Source organism: Symphalangus syndactylus, chromosome 6, assembly GCF_028878055.3.
Source record: "Symphalangus syndactylus isolate Jambi chromosome 6, NHGRI_mSymSyn1-v2.1_pri, whole genome shotgun sequence".
Lineage (NCBI taxonomy): Eukaryota > Metazoa > Chordata > Mammalia > Primates > Hylobatidae > Symphalangus > Symphalangus syndactylus.
Genome location: NC_072428.2, coordinates 89,470,313 through 89,486,446, shown reverse-complemented (window position 1 = coordinate 89,486,446; position 16,134 = coordinate 89,470,313). Strand labels below are relative to the sequence as shown.

The 16,134-nt window shown below is 35.4% G+C and overlaps 1 protein-coding gene across 1 annotated transcript in view; it reads right to left on the bottom strand.

The window, feature by feature from the left end:
- Positions 1 to 16,134, bottom strand: part of GNAT3 (G protein subunit alpha transducin 3) — a 54,110-nt gene that overhangs the window by 12,178 nt on the left and 25,798 nt on the right. Inside the window, exons 4-5 of the mRNA XM_055281409.1 lie at positions 8,344 to 8,501; positions 3,721 to 3,849 (exon numbers count right to left, since the gene is read on the bottom strand). Coding sequence (XP_055137384.1) covers positions 3,721 to 3,849; positions 8,344 to 8,501 — 287 coding nt within the window. The remainder of the gene's footprint in view (positions 1 to 3,720; positions 3,850 to 8,343; positions 8,502 to 16,134) is intronic.

The following is a 16,134-nucleotide window of genomic DNA, read 5'->3' as shown; positions in this document are numbered from 1 at the left end:
ATACACAATTCAACGTCATATCTCAGGAAAACTGTAGTTTCTTTTATATCATAGATCTGCTCAAACATTCTTATAAACAGTTATGGTAATTTATGAAATCTAAAGCTCTGTGTTGTAATAATTGTTAACCTTTTTTCCTTAGCTCCCATATAGTTTTAAGTCCTTTCAATTCTGTTTTTCCGTCATGGAAAAATTAGGGAGAAAGTTTCTTCTCTATAATTGTTTGCTAAATCCCTGTAAATACATGTCTAAGTTATTTGTTCTGAGGAGTTATTCTGTAACAATAGGAGGGCTCACATTTGCTCTGCATTTTACACTTACATAGTACATTAATGTCTATAAAGATAATTTATTTTATCAGCTTGACAGTTGCAGTTCTGGTTTGATAAGAACTCTACAGTAATTTCCATTGAATTAAATGATACACAATTATGATACAGTACATTGGCGGAGATAATTTTTCATTTTGCTGTTCCTATGTAAAATTTTAGAGTTATCTAATTTAATATGTAAATTGAGCCTTTGGCTTTAAATAGTCATAAGACGTCTTATGCTATGTGAATACAAATCAATGCCCAATACCTGGGCACTTGCTGAAATAAAGTTGGAAGGTACACTATTTTTATACTTCCTATTTTGAAATACTACAGAATTGTACACTCCAAAACCCTGTGCACTTTTGGACTATCCTATTTAGCACTTGAAAGAAAAGTTATTTAATGGTGAGAATTTATTAAAGGATTAATATATCTTAATTTCTCTAACTAAACTTAAAACTGTATTTAAATAATTTTAAATAGCTCCTCAAGAAAAAAATATCTTAAAATATTTTGTAACAAAATTTAAATATTTCCAAATTTTATTGTTTAAATAAAGACTTGTTTTTAGAAAAATTCCTTGCATTGGAGTAAGGAGGTACTGTATCTTCCATCCTCTTCCTCATTGAAAATGCCTTTAATAACATTGTCTTGAGTCAGAGGAAAAGCAAAGGCTCTTAAGAAAACAAGCTTGAAACCTGTTTTAGTATACAGTGAAGAGGTGGTAGTTGCACAGTAAAGAGAATGTTCTTTTTTTTTTCTTTTTTTGAGACAGAGTCTTGCTCTGTCACCCAGGCTAGAGTGCAGTGGCGTGATCTTGGCTCACTGCAAGCTCCGCCTCCCGGGACAACTCATTAGTGCCATACAGTGTAAGGAGTGTAGTCTTTGTAGACAGAAAGATACACGTTTTAATTCCATCTCTAGCACTGCTGTGAAAGACCTTGGGGGAAATCTTGTTATCTCAGTATAGCCTACAGTTTTTGAAGCTATCCAGTTAGCCTCAGGATAACCAAGATTGCTTATCCTGAGTATGGATAGCAATACTCAGCTCATGATGCTACTGTGCAAGTATAAAGATTGTGTATGTAGAGTGTTTGGCATAGTGCATTTACTCATTCAGCAAAAATTACCTGCATTCTTACTCTGTGCTAGCCACTATGATAAGCACTGGAAGTAGAGCTATAAATAGACATGGCCCCTAGCCTCCAGGAGCTCAGGGGCATATGAGATAGAAACAGAAACAAAAAGAGAAAACTAATAAAGAAGCAAGGCAATCTCATATATTGATAATTTTTTTAAAAAGGAAAGCAGTGTGATGTATCAATATTGCAATGGCTATATCTCACCTTGGCTTAGCTAGTGAGAGCTGTTTATTTGCATTTCTCCTCAACTCTGCATTTAGTGACATCACCTTGGTTGAGTGAAATTGGCCATGGTGGGGTTATTTGCACCAGAAAAATCAAGAGCTACAATCAGCCAGCCCTCCATTGCCTTACTGCCCCAGAAACCCTGCTGTTAAACAGTCATCAGCATGCTGCAGGGTATATAGTGAGAGGGATAAGCATGGATGGTACATAGATAAGATGGTTACCCCTCCATGAGGATATGCATTTGATTTTGGAACTTAATGATAACAAGGAGATGTTTCTTGCAGATTTAGGGGCAGAGCACTTTAGGCAAAGAGACTAGCAAGTGCAAAGGCTTGAAATGTTAAAGAACAGATACATAAACAAGGTAATTTTTGAAAGTGATCATTTTTGAGACAATACCAAATTGGTTGGTGTTGTAGGGAGTGACTTGGGTCATGAGCTTTTAGGTATTCAACAGGTAACATTATTTGTCCAAACCCGTTTATGATCCAGACAATCTAGGACACAGAGAGTTCTACTGGCTTATGAAAGGTAAGCTACATCAAGTTATAAGTCTCCACTAGGATTTTACTTCATCTAATCTTTACAACAAACTCATTAGGCAAGCAAGTAAAGAAAAGGTTAACTGTTTCTTAACTCCTACTGCTAATTATTAGATAACCTGGAATTGGAACTTTGGTCTGGGCAGCCTCAAGGCCCAAACTCAGTTCTAATCTGTTTCAGTGAGACATATGGAGAAAAGAAAGGAGAGTAAGACAGAAAAGGGACACTGTCAAAAATGCTTTCACTGGGGTGGGAGGGGCAGAGGGGGAGAAAAAACTGGACTCAGGGCCTCAAAGGAAAACCCAGAAACTCGATCAAAGGTGAGGAGTCTGAAGAAAGTAGTTGCCAAAAGGAACTATACAATAGTGAAGCCAGGACTGACGACAAACTTTTCCTACATTTGCCAAGAGAGGATGTTGATCCCAATCTGTACAGGCCCTTTACCCTGGTTTAATCTTTGGCTCATCTTTCAGAAAATTAACTATTTGTGGGCCTAAAATTTAGATATGAATTTTAAAGAGTTTTTTCCATATTAGTTGAAAATATACCTGCATAATAGGTATTCTACTTAGATATTATATCTAACACATACTTTAAAATATTTGAAGCTTTTATCTTACTAAAATAAATTTATGATGTTGATTAATTACCATTTTCTTACTTTTTCCTCACAAATGGATATGAACAATTCATGCTACTCTATCTCCAGTTTTTTACTCTTTAAGATTATTCTCATTGTTTGATGCATGAGTAATCTTATTAGTTATATTTTTACTGATTTTTGTCATTACTAAACAATGCAGCTAGAACCTGCTATTAATGTTTAATATTCCATATTGTCCACAATCCATACAAAAAGGTATTTGAATATTAAGGGATATTTTCTAACATTATAGTATGGGTTTCCACTTCTTGGTATAGTAAATGAGTGATTTTGCAGTAGAATTTCTAGAAAGCTCTCGATAAGGTAACAGCAATGAAAATAATGATTCATTTTCATACTCAAAACACGGCTATAAAATATGTCTTGTTATTGCAGTAAATAGTATCATATTCAAATAATTCTCATCTTGGTAATTTGCATTTTTTAAAATTAAGGAAACATGTTGTAGGAATATTTCAAGCAAATAGGAAAATAGAAAAGCAAAGGAAATAGGATTCCTGGCACCCATTTCTTGTATATTATTTAAATACATTTTTTTCCCCAAATTACAGTGCCAGTTTTAAGCATGAGGAAAGTAAAATCTAGTCCCCACCTGCTCAAGCCAGAAGCACTTTAGCCTGGAAGGAGGGGTGAGGCTCAGTATGAGAGGCTGGGGTGAGAGGCTATAGGAGGACAGTAAAGGACAGTGGTACTGAAGGTAAACTAGAGCTAGTGAGTACATCCAAGGATTATTGAACCTGAACATGGGCTAGAGCTTTTATCCATGAGGAAATATTAAGCCTGATGCATACTTCTGTCCACAGTTAGAAAAGATATTTGGTCATACCTGAAGTGCAAGTCTTTAAAGGAGAATTGAGTTTCAATGATTCCAGTTGTTTTCACTCGAGAATGGAGAACATCTTGTTCATTTGGCACATACTCAGATGCTGTTATTCTATCTAAATCATTAAGGTAGCTAATAAAGACAAAACAAAATTATATATGTGTATATATAATACATAAATACGTACATGTATACATATAATACATATATATGTATATATACACACATACATACATATATGTGTGTGAGAATATATATATTTTTTAACTTTGCATTTGAAGAAACCAGGATTCAGTACAAATGAATTTTTAGTGTAGGATCTATTAAAAATGATAAATTCTAGACTGGTGCTTTCCAAGCTCTGCTCATCAGAATTACAAGTTTGGTAGCTGGAATGTTGCAGAACGCAGAGTGCTGAATGTGGCACACAGCTGACCCCCAGCGTCCTCTTCTAAAGGCACCTAAATCAACACTGCCTTAACGTGTATTTTATGTGGTTTCTGTGAGAAGTTTGCTTGTATATGGATAGGAGTATGAAATAAAATTTCTCTTTATAGTGCCTGGATCATTACAAAACTAAAATCTGCCTTATAGTGGTAGTGGCTAGATGATCCTCGAAATTCTGCAATTTGAATTTAGGCATTTTCGGTTTTATGAGAGTGATTGGTTTGAATGTACTACTTTGAAGGTTGTTTGTTATTTTTGCATGGATTTGCCTCATCAGGACTCAGCCATTTCCATTAAATGCCATTGCAATATCTAGTTAGTGCAATAAAAGAAGTACCATTTGTCTCTCTTCCTGGTCTATGCTGGAAGTGACTCATGAATTTGCAAACCCACCCTGACCTGGCTCTCCTGGGGACAGAAGGGTGAACATACCCACTGTCCCCACTCCCACCTCCTCTTCCATCAATGCATTACTGTGTCTTTACCCCTTCCAGGAAGCTGTATTAAAAATTCCTAGTACTATCAGGCTGAATATGGTGTTTTTTTTCTCCTCACAGGATCTAGGTGTGGTGATGAACAGGAATAAGTCTAATTAAACTGTGTATGCTATAACAGTCTGTTAAATTAGAGGAAAAAAAACCTGCTCTCAGCTTCCTGCTCTCAGCTTCCTAACTCTTGAAACCAGATAATGTCTTTATACTTAAAAAAAAAAAAAAAAAAAGGGTTTTGTTGCTTTAAAAATAATTTGAAAACCACTGGCCTGGACTTTTGATACTAAGCTTTTAGTGGCTTAGCAATATCACTATTTCTGTAAAAATTTTAGATACAAATAGTAATAGCATGGTGATGCTTTTATGACACATTTCACCATTACACTGAACCACATTTATAGAAAGATAAGATTCGAGTGCTTCCATCGAGACAGAATTTGTGAGGTAGAATCCAGCTGAATGTTAGTCAGTGTTAAAAAGTGTTTGTTCAGTGATTAAGCTGAGAAGCTGTTATGCCTTAGCACCTAGCACAAAGATCGAAAAAACAAAACTATTTTATTATTTAAAAAAATTCATTATTAATATAGGTAATTTATTCTTGGAGGATCTTTTTCCTTTTAAGCTGAAACAAATTAAGGGTGGACAAGTGTCTCGAAGGGATTTCTGCCAAGAGTAAAAATCATACCTCAGAAACATATAACATATATAATATGAAAATTTATCACCGTTGTTTTATTGTAAAAAAACTTAAGTTTTCTTCTGAAAAAAGAGTGAAACATCAAGATGTAAATGGACTGGAGAAGTACTGGCAGAATTTGCTAGTGTATTTATTTTCTATTTTGGCAAGCAAATCCCTCTGTGAATTTTCTATTAACTAAGCCTGCATGTGTGGTAGGTGTATTGTTGGTCAGTTAGTTCATGCAAGAGTAAAAAGAAAACAAAAATAACCCAAAAATATACCTACCAAAATAAAGATTAAATTCATTTCATGATAGCTAAATGAAAACTTTGGTAAGGACACATTTATTTGCATGTATAAACAATTTCAAGCAAAGCAGAAGCATTAGCAGACTGACACATTTGCATTTACAGTGCTTGTTTAAATAAACAAATATAGAATGTGGGAGTTCAAGCCTATAATCTAAAGCTTAGACCAAATAGAGGCCCTTAACATATATGAATCTAATCATTTAAAAGTACAAAACTCTTTTCCAATTATTTAAACTAGTATTTTTCCTGGTGAAGTCCATGGTAATTCTTAAAGCACGTGGAATTTTAAAGGCACACTAGATGGCTGCAGTTAGTAAACCATGCAATCAACTAAAATGTTTCCTCTGATCATCCCTGCCATACCCCTCTTCTTTCAATTTGCTAGAACTGATGAGGTTCTGTTGCCAACTATGGCATTCCTTTCCCTTATTCTGATTGTATTCACTTTTGTTAGCCTTAACTTGAAGGATCTCTAGATTTGAGAAAACAAGAAGTATCTTACTTTCACCAAAAAAAGAAAAGAAAAAAAGTGTTAGGAGACCTTGCTCTATATAATGTATATGAAATAGACACACATTGTATTACCAATCTCATTTTATATCTAGTTTTCCAATGTAATTCAGTGTTTGGAAAAAAAAATCTGCTTTTAATTTCTGGAAGAAAGCAATGACCATTCAACTACCTTTCTCAGCAAGCTTTCCTTTTAAGGACACCTAAGAGCAGGAAAAAAAAACCCCTTTATTATTCTTATTAATTTTTGTTTATGTATGAAATTTCTCTGAGACACAGGGAAAATGAGCTTTCCCGTTGTTATTCTATTGCACCTGCAGTAATCTGGATAGTTGAAAACTATTACAATATGGGCAACATTTACAAAATGAATGCAAATTGATATTGTTTAATTGTTTGTAACTTGATGAACAGATTTAAAATTTTACTATGAATCTATAATGGAGTAGATAGTCCCAGTGTAAAACATACTTTAAGTATTTAAATAACGGAAAAACCTAAAATTAAATACTAGAAAATATAATAAAATGCCATTTATTTGCCCATTTTAACTATGTGGTTTGTATAAGACTAAATATATTAATGAGAGCCCACTTTAATCTATCTTTCTCTCTGGCTCTCTACCCAGAGCTTTACTAAGCAAGATTTTATGGAAATATTCCACAATTCAGCTTCTTACTCATTGTGACTATCCTTACCAATGAATAGTATAGGAAAGCAATGTTTTACTCCACTGCAGAGATCCTTTGTACTATTAAAATGTGGTAGGTGTTGAGACACTTATGAAAAGTTATTCAAGTTGATATAATCACAAAATGAGATTCATTCTCTCCTTCATCAGAGAGCTAGGAAAAACTTTCCTCCAAAAGCAATGTGCCCTTTGAAATTGGGGTCTAAAATAAAGATGAATGAATAATTACAGAAAATTTTTTCTCTAGAGTTTATATGGCTTATTTTCTATCCCTAATCATTCTGTCCATCAGTGATTAAAAATCTGAAGTGTCATGCAAGCTTCATTGTTCTGTCCTTAACCGATCTTTTTCATTTGTTTCACTTTTACATTACTGTTTTGATTTTGTTTAATTAAATGATGCTAGCAGCTCCTGTTGGTGGGGGGAGTTCATCAAAAGAACTATATTTACACTTTTTTCACACATATACATGAACGGAAATAGAAAATGAACAATTAGATTGTATTTACATATGCACACATCTTGCAGGCATATAGTGGGGGGCTATGTTAGGAACCACTTGCTAAAAGAATTGTTTTTTGGGGTTAATTTGGTGACAGGGTCTTGCTCTTTTGCCCCAGCTGGAGTGCAGTGGTGAGGTCTCTGCTTACTGCAGCCTTGACCTCCTGGGCTCAAGCAATCCTGTCTCAGCTTCCCAAGTAGCTGGGACTACAGGCACATGCCACCACACCTGGCTAAGTGTATTTTTTTTATAGCAACTTGGCTTTGCCATGTAGCCCAGGCTGGTCTCAAATTCCTGACCTCAAGCTGTCTGCCTGCCATGGCCTCCCAAAGTGCTGGGATTACAGGTGTGAGCCACTGTGCCCAGCACTAAAAGAAAATTTCAAATCACTTTGATAATGAACTTATAAATAGTGTCACAAGCCCCTAATTTCCTTATGGTTAATTAATGCTAAATGGATGATACAAGCAGTGAAATTTACAGAATTTTTTGAGACTCCAAAAGAATCTCCTAGTATACAAGTATTTTGGAAATCATTTCATTAATTTCTTCTAGAATTTTGCATCATGGTCATCAACCCAATAAGCTAAGGCATGTGTCATTAATGAAATTAATCTAGGAGATGATTTCACTAATATGAATAGAGGTGAAATGAATAGCCCAAAACCTCAGTGTGCAGGTCACCAGTCTGTGTTAGTGTGAAAGGCTATGCATAATGGTTAACTCTTTTTAATCAAGAGAAGATATTTGCAACATAGAATCTTCTCAGGCAGTTTCAAACTTATTTAAAATGCTCCCCTGGTTATATTTTCTTAAATCTCATTATGTCACCTTGTTCATTTTCATTTCTCTTCAATTGCTTTTTATTTTACTCTAATAAAATGTAACACCATTTATTTTCCGTATTTGAATTTACAAATGCAAAGTATGCAGAATTATAATTCTTAATTTTAAATGTTTTACCTCCAGTTCCCCTTAAAGTGAATTCACTTACTAAGCTGCTGAGTCATTGAGCTGATATTCAGACGCCCTTTCAAAGCAGGCCTGAATTCCCGGATCTCTCCACAGCCGTTTTATTACCTCAGCCAGTTGAGGCGTCATGCCACCATCTTCCAGGGTATTTGCCATTGCATAAAGTTGTCGTTGGTCCTCCTAGAACAATATTTTGGTGAGAATAAGAATGTATTATTTGGAATCACATATTCTATTTTCTAATAGAGTATTTTACTGGGATAATTTTAATCTTATTCCTTTAGCTAATAATTCCACCAAACATCTTTTTAAACTATATTGAGGTAAATAGAACTAAAGTTTTTCATGGCTGGGTGATGTCCAGAAGAGTTCTCCTTTGCAAAAACTATAAAATATTATGTGAAGAAATTAGCATATTTTGAAAAATGTCACTGACTTCTGAATATGATATCAAGAAGGATAATAATACTTTGCTGTACTCATACTGAGTTTGCAAAAGGTCTACATATTATACCAAGGTAAAAGAAAAATTAACCTGATTTAATCTGGTATTTTCTTCTTTTTTTATTCATTGCCATGAATTTTTCTAGAAAAAAAAAGGCAAGTAAAAATTAGAGTAGACCGGGCATGGTGGCTAATGCCTATAATCCCAGCACTTTGGGAGGCCGAGGTGGGTAGATCATGTGAGTCCAGGAGTTTGAGACCAGTCTGGACAACATGGCAAAATTGTTCTCTACAAAAAAATTAGTCAGGGATGTAGTGCATGTCTGTAGTCCCAGCTACTTGGGAGGCTGAGGTGGGAGAATTGCTTGAGCTTGGGAGGCAGAGGTTGCAGTGGGCAGAGATTGTACTACTACATTCCAGCCTAGGTGACAGAGCCAGACCCCGTCTCAAAAAAAAAAAAAAAAAAAGTAAAAATGGAAATAAATTCATTATTCTAAAATTGTATTTTTTCAAAAAAATTAATATATAATTTTTGTCATCGGGTTACCTTCTCATAATCATATTAAGAATGGTAAACATTTGGATCCACATAATATTTTTGAACATCCCTGTAGGTATCATTGATTGCATATGCCTTTGGAGCAAATCAGTAGGACAGAGATGAGAGTTTTTTATGCAAAGCAAGGAATTATTGTCTTAGTCCTGTTGGGATAACATTTGGAGGTTACCAGTGAAGAAGGAAATAGAAGTTTGCTGAGTAAATACTATAGTCTGCAATTTATTTAAACAAATAATCAAAATAGCTTTATGACAAATCATTTTTTAAAGATTAAGAGATTGAGTTTCAGAATAACTAAATTGACTGTGGGTAATAGCCCAGGCAAATGGAGAAGTCTGAACTCAACCTTGTTGTCAGCCTCCAAAACTGATATCCTTTTTAGCTCATAATCCTCCTAGTGCATATTATTACAATTTACAAAACTGCACATACAATATCTCACATAGTCCTCACAACCGTGAGATAGACACTATATTTTCTCCATTTTACATGTGAGGAATCTAAAACTCAGTTTTAGAAACCAGTAAACCAGTAAATACAACAAGAATCAGAATAAGAGTCAAACACAAGCACATTTTGTGCCATGTCAGGCTGTTACCGTTACAGGAAAGGGGTCCCAATCCAGATCCCAAGAGAGGGTTCTTGGATCTCACACAAGAAAGAATTCAGAATAAGTCCGTAGGGCAAAGTGAAAGCAAGTTTGTTCAGAAAGTAAAGGAATAAAACAATGGCTACTCCATATACAGAGCAGCCCTGAGGGCTGCTGTTTGTTCATTTTTGTGGTTTCTTGATGATATGCTAAACAAGGGGTGGATTATTCATGCCTCCCCTTGTTAGAGCATATAGAGTAACTTCCTGACATTGCCATGGCATTTCTAAACTGTCATGGTGCTGGCGGGAGTATAGGGGTGAGGACAAGCAGAGGTCACTCTCATGGCCATCTTGGTTTGGGTGGGTTTGGGCCAGCTTCTTACTGCAGCCTGTTTATCAGCAAGGTCGTTATGACCTGCATCTTGTGCCCACCTCCTTATCTCACCCTGTAACTTAGAATGCCTGAACTGTCTGGGAATGAAGCCTAGTGGGTCTCAGTCTCATTTTCCTCAGCTCCTATTTAAGATGAAGTTGCTCTGGTTCAAATGCCTCTGACACTACCAATGAAGTATGTTCAATAAGAACTTGCTGCTTTTCTGATACAATTCAGCTTATTATTATTTTGAATTGACTACAGCTTTCTTCTACCATTTTATCAAAAATCTGCTCTTTGTATAAAAAATAAGGGTATGTCACTTACTGTTAAAGAGACACTGGTAAGGATAAAAAAAGAAAACAACTTATTCTATCTTTCTTCACAATCAGCTTTTACTGTTAAAAGTAAACTGATCAGATGATCATTGGTCCACATATTCAACGTGTAAACCAAAAACAAAATTCTAAGTCCCCCAAGCAACAGAATTCTAAGCCCTGCAACCAACAGAAATCCCTCTTGGCCAAAAGAATTCCAAAGTAAACCTGAAAAACTAGGTCAGGCCCTGATAGGAAGGGTGGGGTCAGACATACCTCATTAGGCCCTCCTCCCTTTGGAATTCAGGCATAACTCACCCGCATTAACATTAAAACAGAGATCTTAGGACTGATAAAACAGACTCTTTATAGCAATAAGAATACAAATTCCAACCTGACTCTCAGTATAGAGCAGGCCGTGAAAGAAATTATTTTACCCCCAAATATATTTTTTTGGCATATATAAAAGAATAAAAGAAAATAACAAAATACAAGCTGTCTTTTGTGGGAGAAATTTACATTGTGTAGAGAATCCCCTTCCCTTTTCAAGGCCTTTTCTGATCCTGGTGAGTTTAGCTGAGAGTCTAGCACTTTTTAAAGGTCTATATAGGAAATATTTGCCATCTATTGCCTCTAAGGGTGCCACCTATGAGACTTCATCTACATAATAAGAACATTGGTCTCCACAGCCTCTTAACCTAGAGACTCCTTTCTATTCATTCTAGGCCTTTAGACAATAACTTAATTCTTTCAACCAATCAGAAGATAACTTAATTCTTTTCAACCAATCAGAAAATGTTTGAATCCACCTATGACTGGAAGGTCCTGCTTCAAGTTGTCCTGCCTTTCTGGACCTTGCATGTATTGACTGATATCTGCCTGTAACTTTAATCCCCATAGAATGTATAAAATCAGGCTATAACTTAACTACCTTGGGCATATGTTCTCAGGACCTCCTGAGGCTGTGCCGTGGGTCATGGCCCTCACATTTGGCTCAAAATAAATCTCTTCAAGTATTTTACAGAGTTTGGCTTTTTTGTCAACAAATGGCCAAATCAAGTCTCAACCTGATTTTCCTGCATCAACACAGGATAGATTTTTAAAACCCCATTTCTCTGTTAAATGGATATGAAAGAGAACTGCAAGTTCCGTGAAATATGCTCTGGTCACTTTCACTAGCATCATGCTATTGGCTCCTTCCACTATTAAAGTGCTATTTAGGACGAATGATGCGATAAAACAACCACCTAAGGAGAAAAAATCATGTATCTTGTCAGCATATCTTTACAAACCAAACAGATACACTGTTTCATTTCTTTCTTTTTTTATTTCTTTTTTTCTTTTTTTTTTTTTTTTTTTGAGACGGAGTCTTGCTCTGTCACCCAGGCTGGAGTGCAGTGGCACAACCTAGGCTCACTTCAACCTCTACCTCCCACTTTCAAGCGATTCTCCTGCCTCAGCCTCCCAAGTAGCTGAGACTGCAGGTGCACACCACCACACCCAGCTAATTTTTGTATTTTTTTTTTTTTTTTTTTTTTTTTAGTAGGGTCAAGGTTTCACCATGTTGGCCAGGATGGTCTCAATCTCTTGACCTCATGATCTGCCCACATCGGCCTCCCAAAGTGCTAGGATTGCAGGCGTGAGCCACCATACCTGGCCTTCCTTTTTTAAAAAAAAATTCAATTTTTAATTTCCATACACTTTATTTGTAGAGGTATCACGAATATAGTTCTAGTTTAAACACTTAAATATTACAAAGTCTCCCTTGACCACTTCAATCCTACTACCTCCCACAAAGGCAAGTTATCCTATCAGGTTGGTTTTTGTGTCTCCAGACCTTTTACTTTTTAAATTTGTGCATGCATAGGTGGAGCCTATGGTAATGATTTTCAATTCAGGCTGCACATTACAAGCATATGGTGTACCCTTAAAAATACTGATAGCAGAACTGCAACCCAAACAAAACGAATCAGAATCTCTGCATGTCAGGCCCTGCAAAGGTAGTTTTTAAAAGCTTTAAGGTGACGCAACTGTTCTGACTGCATTAAGAATTTCTGGCAATATACAGTTGTTATTTTTTTTAACCATAAATAACACTTTATTGAACATAGTGTATTTCCATTCTTAATGTTCTTCTCTGCTTATTGAAAAGCTGGTATAATTTAAATAATTACAATTCTTTAAATTTAAAATTCTTTAAAGCTTTTAAAGGATTGAGCCTACCCATCAAATGTGAATTTTTAAAATATATAACACCAAAATGTATAGGTATTATGAAAACTTAGCTTCCTCATAACGGCCAAACTGATCGAACACTTAACTCCTACTATTTTATTGTTATATTTTAAAAACTCTAGTAATTTCTCACCAAACTCAAAACTCAAAATAAAACCCAAATCCCTTATCCCTTACTGTGACTCACAAGGTTCTACATGTTTTGACCCCCTCTTTCCCTCCTTTCTCCCTTTCTCTCCCTGCCCCCACGACTCAATATACACTGAACGATTTGTTGCTCCTTGAACTCACCAAGCCCTCATTTCAGTGCATTTCAATGGTTGTTGCCTCCATTTCCTTCTGTGGTTCGTTTCCTTTTTCGCTCAAGTCTCTTCCCAATACCACCTCCTCAATGAAGCCTTCTCTACTCATCCTTTCTGCCACATTTTTCAAATAACACCCTGTGGATTTGAGTGGCATCCCAAGCTTGGGAATTACAGTGGGCCTGGAATGGCTCATTCTCTCTCTCTCTCTCTCTCTCTCTCTCTGTCTCTCTCTCTCTCTTTAAAGAATATTTATTTTATTCATTCATTTCTTATTTTACTTTAAGTTCTGGGATACATGTGCAGAACATGAAGGTTTGTTACACAGGTATACATGTGCTATGGTGGTTTGCTGCACCTATCAACTCATCTTCATTCTCTTAAGATTGTGTAACTTTGGGACTACATTGTATAGAAAATAAAATATGCGTTTTCCCTACAGATTACTCAGAACTTCATCATTAATATTAGGGATCCCAGGTGGTCTTAGAACTTTGTGGAACTTATTCTGAACCCTAGAGTCATATTTCCAAAGATCATGAAAAAAACATCAAAAGAAAGGAAGACTGTATAGTTTACCTAGTAATTGTGAGAAATGCTGAGTTAAAAATGCCATGTTTTGTTGCTACTCGGATTTCAGAATCTTTGAGTAGTAATATTGGTGGAAAATTTCCAAGTTATTGGATGCACATATACCAAACAAATCTAATCACAGAACTTCAATTGTAGAACTTCCTGAGGAATCAGTGCTTTTTGGTTCATACTGTAGAGTTGACTTTGTAGGGTTCTATATCCAAGATGATTACAACAGCACTCAAATTATGTAGTAAAAGTGTTACAATTTTCAGCATTCTTTTATGTCAGTTGTGTGGATTCTATATGCTCCAAAATAGGATATAATAATATTCAAAAGGATAAGTAGATATTTACTAAATATCTTCATTATTTCTCCTTTCCTATTTCTTCAGGATATGAAGGTTTGTTACATAGGTAACAAAAAAAAGAGGGTTTGTTAACCCTCTTTTCAAGTTCTATGCTTAGGAAATTATAAGTCTATCAAATACTAAACCACAACCAATAAGAACAAGCCCAATTTAGCTTCTTCACCTCTAACTACATATCCCATCTCTCTCCTACTCCTTGGCTATAGGTCCTGAAAATATTGTCCTTAACCATTCCAATAGCCTATTCTCATTTCTCCACATACTCCACAGGAGTAGGAGTCCACCATTCTTCTGAAACCTCTCTCACTGTATTCCCAATGGCTCCATATTTCTAAATCCAATAGATTCTATTTAGTAGTCTCCTTTTTTGACCTCTTAAGACCTTTCAATGTGGATAATTCCCTTTGGAACACTTCTCTTGAATGCTGTGATTTCGCGTACTTCTGATTTCCTTTTACTCTTCTATCCTCTCCCCTGAAGTGTTCTTTTTCTAACAAATGAGCAGAAAATACTGTTTTTTTTTTTTTAACACTCTTCCCTAGACTCTGTTATCCCTAATACCCTTCCCTTCTTAATCTAAGTGCTTCACCTATTCCATCCTACTTTTTTAGTATGAATTATATGCCATAGTATAACGGCATGCCAATAACACCTAGATTTAGATCTCTAGACGAAGTGTCCATTTTGGGCTTCAAATGCACATTTGTAATTTTTTACATATGTAGATATCAAATAGAACTTACAGACTCATTTCCAAAACCAAACTAATTAGTTCTTTTCCATCCTCATTTAATGTTAGTGTTCCCCTTCTTAGTAATTCCTTCTTTAAGCAAGGATCGAGCTCCACATTTAGCTGCACATCCCTTTTGAAACAGGGTATTTGTAGTTGTTAAACATCAAGCTCTCCTCTCCTGATGACATATTATTTCCATCTCAGTTACTGCTGATCCCTCACTACATCCCCAGTATCCAACTAAATGTCTACCACATCAATAATAGTTTAATAAAAAATAATTTTTTTCAAATGATGTTGGATGTGTAGATTTCACTACCTAAATTTTAATGATCCTATATTCAAAATATTGAAAAATAATACCTAATATTTTACTGAAAATACCTAATATTTACTGAAAATATACATTCTATAATACTCGGTATATAGTGGATTTCTTATGTTTTTGCTTTCTTCTTTAAGAGTCATTGTAACTCATGGAGGAAAGCCATAACATTCTGTGGAAGCAGACACTTGAATTTAGAGAGGTTAACTTGTCCAAACTTATAGACCCAGTGACTAATAAAGCTCACATAAATTTTCTATCAGAACTTTCTCTCTTTGGCAATCTGTGTGATGATGTGCAAATGGTTATATAAAAGTATATGCACTTGTATAAATAATTGAGAGCTAACCAGAACTCTGCAAGTCACATGTAGGTAGTGTTTAGCAATCAATCTGTTAAATAAACAATTTTAAACAGGTCAAGAGTATATTAATCTCAAAATCAAGTACTAGAATGCAGCTGAAACTGCTAGAGTTTATATAAGTTGAAATCAAAATATGAACTATGTTGTGCCTGACAACTGTGATGTTCTGATAGTTAAGAATATAGGTACTCTTGAGAAGTTATGACAATGGCTAAGTGCTGCTTAAGTTGATCTGTTTATGCCATTCAATGTACAGTTTGAATAAACTGTACTTTTATTTTTTAATTAGCATGATGGCAGCAAGGTGTAGAGTTTATTATTTTCACTTCCCCTGTATGTCAAATCATTAAGACTTCTACTAATAAATCTCACATCTCACTTTTTTTTTTCAAGACAGGGTCTTGCTCTGTTGCCCAGGCTAGAGTGCAGTGGTGCCATCACAGCTGCTGCAACCTCGACCTTCCAAGCTCAAGTGAACCTTCCACCTCAGCCTCCCAAGTAGCTGGAACTACAGGTACAAGACACTATGCCTAGCTAATTTTTTTTTCTTTTTCTTTTTCTTTTCCTTTCTTTTTTTTTTTTTTATAGAGACAGGGTCGGTTATATTGTTCAGACTGGTCTGGAAC